At 36.7% G+C, this 5186-nt stretch overlaps 1 protein-coding gene across 1 annotated transcript; it reads right to left on the reverse strand.

Moving 5' to 3' along the window:
• Positions 1-370: 370 nt before the first annotated feature.
• On the reverse strand, positions 371-4169 carry LOC140878593 (putative E3 ubiquitin-protein ligase LIN-1). Its single transcript, XM_073282210.1, has 7 exons — positions 4019-4169; positions 2480-3915; positions 2078-2105; positions 1352-2000; positions 1111-1255; positions 747-914; positions 371-655 (listed from the first exon to the last, which is right to left on the reverse strand). Exons 1-7 carry the CDS (start codon positions 4167-4169, stop codon positions 371-373), a joined length of 2862 nt encoding a protein of 953 aa, XP_073138311.1.
• Between the last annotated feature and the right edge of the window lie 1017 nt (positions 4170-5186).

The following is a 5186-nucleotide window of genomic DNA, read 5'->3' on the forward strand; positions in this document are numbered from 1 at the left end:
CCAGTACCAAAATAACAAAATCTAATTTCTAAAACTCATATCATAAATTGCTAGTCATATCTATTTCTTTATCAGTGAACAGATTCAATCAACTGGTAACTGATACTCAGTTATTGCATTAACATCTATAATGCATTCTAGCTTAATATCTCACGCCTGATATCAACACATTCAATCTTATTTCCTCAATTCTTTATTTCATCTTCTATGACTAATCTTGGAAATTTATTCCATCTACTCAAAGGCAAAATTTCAGCAAATACGATGAATACAGGCTCATCAAATACAGATTATAGCATAACAAATCACTGATCTATGAATGTATGCTATGCAATCAATATATATGCAATCAAATACGATGAATACAGGCTTATTTTTTGAGTGGAGAGATGAGAGCTGAGAAAGCATAGAGTTGAAATTCTGTATCTGGCAATGAAGCAAGTGAAGAACTCAACCAGGCCATTGTTACCAAGCATACTCGGACCAAATCCGAGTTCCCTAAATTCAAACACTTGCATACAGTCTCCAAGAAAGGCTTAGTCCCATCCTCAAGCAGTGAAGCTGATAAACTCACTAGCCAACTCTCCCTTGCCTTTTCCTCTTCACTGTCTTTGATCTGAGAATCAACCTTCGAATTTTTTGAATTGCCAGAATTCTAGTAAATTTTGGCAGCCAATGTTCAGAATATATAATTTATTTAGTTGGATACAAAATGAAAAAAAAAAAATAAAGAAGAAGTGATGTACCATTGTCGCTTTTCCATCAAATGACATATCATAGGAGTCATCATCAGTAATATCCCAGTCAGGACCATTGAGAAATCCAGCAAGTTTAAGGATCCAATCCTCTGTCATGAGTTTCCCAGATGAAGAGAAGCAGCCTCCAAGGACTAAGAGAGCTCTGGAACACTTCTTCTGGACTTTTTAATCCATTAAGCTTTGTCCCAGAGCGACTGTAAGCGCATCTACCGCCTCTTGTCTATACACGTTACTCGTTTGTAGTTGACACTGCAAACCCAAAGACATTTCCAAGATGGCTAGTTTGAGATCAAACCCACTACAGTTTAAAGAAGATTCATCATTAAGAAATCGGATAAACTATAACACTCACCAGAATATTCAAATGTAGAATCAGAATAGCAACTGCAGGCGTCTCTTCCAGTGTGCACGTCTTGAGATGTATTAACAAATCATCCATCGCATTCGCTAACTGTTCTTCGTCTACACCTTCTAAGAAAATTTGAGAATCCCTCCTCCTAACATACAATACCATTTTTTAAAAAGAATAGCTTCGAGAAATAAAGTTTAAAATGTCATAGAATCCATGATATTGTTTCCAGGACTGGAAGTACCTGTTCAAGCAAATGAGTTTAGTCAGCAGTGAAACTGCATCTGACACTGTCTTCAACTGCTCAAAGTGAAGTAGATCAAGCAGACTTGACTTGCTCATGTTTATTGAAAGATCATTCCTGCACTCTTCATTAGCTTCAATGCAACACAACAACAAAGGTAAGATAAACGTCTTCTCCTTATCGTTTCCACTATGAAACCTTTTCAGGAGAAACTGCAAGCCCCCAAGAGATAGAACTCTTTTTGAGTTCTCTACTCTCTTCGTTCCATTTAAAACAACAAGAAGTTGTTCCAAGATACATATGATCATATCATCATTTAATATAAATGAATTTTCTGCAGAATTTTCAACTACTTGAGAGACTACAGCCAAGATATGCTGAAAGTGGTCACTCTTCCAATTGTCGATAACACGCTTCAAGATGAGATTGGTAGGCGGTACAGCTTGAAATTGTAACGTTTTTCCGGTGACTGGACAAGTAGTGGATCCTTTATTGAACCAGTTAATGATAGCTTCCCATTCGAAACTTTGACCTGTCTCAAGGGTCACTGGATCTTCAAAAATAAGGCCAGTCAAGTGGCAAACGAAGTCGCTGCGGATGCTTGAAAGTGCAGGTTTATCTCTAAACTTTTCATGATTCTCCGCTTGTTCTGCATTATATAAGAAATAATACATAAACAATGGTTACAAGAAGAACCTATGTTGGTATGAATCTATCTTCACTAACCTTGAACATTACTCTCACATTCAATTTGCTGCATCAAGGAAAATATAAAAAAATTAGTGGAAGGAACTCGTAATACGTATATTTGCATTAGCAGTGGACAGAGTATCACCAAGGCTGTAGGGTGTGAATATTTTTTTGATAACTCTGAGAATTTCTGTATCTTTCATCAGGCTTTGTTACTCCTAATGAACTTTCTGAGTGCGTTTCATTGGCTACACATATATCTCCCTGTAAAAAGTTAGAAATTCATGAGAGCTTGCTGTGTCATATCGCAAGTAGCAAAGTTTCGGGGAAGCTTCATTAATTTACACAACAAACACAATGAATCTTCAATATTTGAGGAAATTAGAGCCTACATATTAATGCCTTATGTGATAAATTATTAAAATTTGGAACACATACAGGTAGAGAGTCGCTGTTTGGTTCAAAGCATTGATTTGTGCTGGTAAATGAATCATATAATATCAGTTGCTTGTCTTCTGGGGCAGGACTATTTGAGCTTCTAGCACTTATTTCAAAGTTCTCCTCTTCATAAATTTCCAGTTCAAACCCCATTTTACGTGCACTGCTAAATACTTCATCATAGAGTTTTTTGCTGACCATTGGCTGAGGTGAGACATAACTAGCAGGACTATTTGTGTGGCCGTGCAGGCCTCCCTTTGGCATCAGTTGAACAGAGAAAGAAGGAATTTTGATCACAGGGAGTGAAGGTGCTTCAAGATCCTCAGTTAGCCAATCTTTGTAGTACTTGGCAAATTGGTGTGTTCCTGAATCCAATGTTTCATTATAGACTTTATCAAGAAGATTGATGTTTTTTGAAACAGGCAAATCTGCCACAGAACGAGCATCTTTATCATACCAGAGCTTCAAATGTAAGAGATTTGGCAGAAAAACATGGTCCCATAAATCAGGTAACAAAGCTACTCGTGCCTGGAAAGGAGAATCACGGAACACTTGAAGAATATGTTTTGCGGTAATCTTGTCCTTCTTTTGTATCACATATATCACACTGAGATACAGATGAGCACAAGCTGAAAATTTCAAATTTGGGATTCCAGACGTAAAACCATCCTTCAAATCCTTTGAATTTAATCCAGTAATAACACTTAACTGTAACGAAGCTTTTTTCAGTTCTTTTACACTCGCACTGTCCTCTGCTGCTCTTTCCACTGTCTCTATAGCTTGTTCAAGATTTTCTATTACTTTACTTTCAGTATTCAGGCCTTCTTCTAATCCAATGAAATTGAGGGAAGCAAAACTATTGTGACTAAGGGATGTCCTGAAATATTCGTCCTTAAGAAAACGCCTTATGTATCCGCTCAAGATAGAAATGATGGCCTTAACAGCAGCTTCATCAAGAGCCGGAGTATCCAGCGTCTCTTCAAGATCAGGTTGTTTCATGCTCTTATTTTCGTCAAAGTTTTTCTTAGCGGAGCTCTCGGGGGGTTGGTTCATAATTTTCCAATTGGATGTGTCGGTGTTTCCTCTCTTGGGTATGGACAGAGGATGGTTGAAAGAGTTAGTCCTATTTTTCTTGTCCTCTACCATATTCTTCCCAGAAAGTTGCATGTATCTCTCCCTTTCCTCATGTTTAGCAGAATTCCTACTCTCATTTTCCTCGTACCCATAGACTTTATTCAAGTAAATATCTTTGTATGGGCTGTTATTTCCCACCTCAACTATCTCATATCCCTGTGTCACCTCAGTTATCTCTGAAACTTGTGAATCTGCAGAAGTCCTAACGTTAGACCTTGCGTCATCCCATGAATCTTGGCGACCTCTTCTTTTGAGTTGCACATCATTTTTCCTAGTCTGGGATTCTGAGTCTATCTTCTCCCCTGGGATAAAAGTATCCCTCGGTTTTCTTCCATTAAAACTTTTACTTGTTGAAGCTTCTCCTTTTGAGCTGTATTGAGGTATCTCAGACCGCGATCTCTCCACTTTTTTTCACAGTAAGTGAAGAACTGGCTTCATGTCTAACACGCAGAGGCACGCTCGGTCTCCCTTCAGATGTAGAATTTCTTGAAACTATTTTTGTTTTTCTCCTCTGGAATCCTTCCTCTGCCAGAAAATCCTCCAGTGACATGGCCATATCAATTCAATTTATGGTTCCTGCATTTTATGTTAATCAAATCAAATTGCCATCAAATGAAGATTGAAACGTTGAAGCCAATGTTGTGTCATTTCCTAAAACACATTAAAGACTAACATATATGTGAAAATTGGGAGGCCAAACTTCTAAATCATCAACATATGAACAATTGTTGCAAAAAATTCATCAAGTTTTCATAATCAACACCTGGTTTTTATCTGAATGACTGAAACTATAGTCAAATTTTTTTAAGGTAGAAATCCATTAAGGTGATACCTGGGAAGGACCGTTGCCAGCAAGAAATTAAAAAGGTAGAAATTCAAGAATGATCAAAGCCCGCTAAAAGACCAGAGGATTCAAAACCCAAAACTTGCACAAAAGGGCCAGTTCAAGAAAATCAAATGCATATTTGTTCGATCTCAAGAACTCACAAGAAAGAATAATAACAAAGATAAAGGTATCAAATTCTCGTCTTGTTCTTGAAAACTCATTCAACTAAATCGAGAGCATAGGAAACATCCATTTTCCTGCAAGAATTGATTTAAGGTGGAAATTCCAGCACGATATCCAAAGGGGTGTGTGAGTTTATTGGAAACAAAAGAATAATTAAGATTTCGTAGGAACAAACGGAATTCATTGGTTGATAGTGAATTTATTATTTACAAGGAACGAGAAAATAAAAAACACATAGAAAAAGACTCTGCAAGAAGATTGATGGGATGATGTTCGGAGAGACAAATGGAAAGTGCCAATTGAGTGAATTTAATCTTGAAATCTTATTTAATGTAAATCGTTGTTTTCTTGCAGTGCAGGCCATACAGGATTTCAAACCGTTCTAACTGCCGCCTCTGTGTATGTCATATTTACTGAATTAGTAAGCGTGTTTCGTAAATTATTGTGTTTATATATATATATATATATATATATATATATATATATATATATATATACTAGTATATTTGCACACATGATGTGTGTGACGAATATTTTTTTTATTATACGTAATTTCAATTAAAA

Source organism: Henckelia pumila, chromosome 2 (assembly GCF_033568475.1).
Source record: "Henckelia pumila isolate YLH828 chromosome 2, ASM3356847v2, whole genome shotgun sequence".
NCBI lineage: Eukaryota > Viridiplantae > Streptophyta > Magnoliopsida > Lamiales > Gesneriaceae > Henckelia > Henckelia pumila.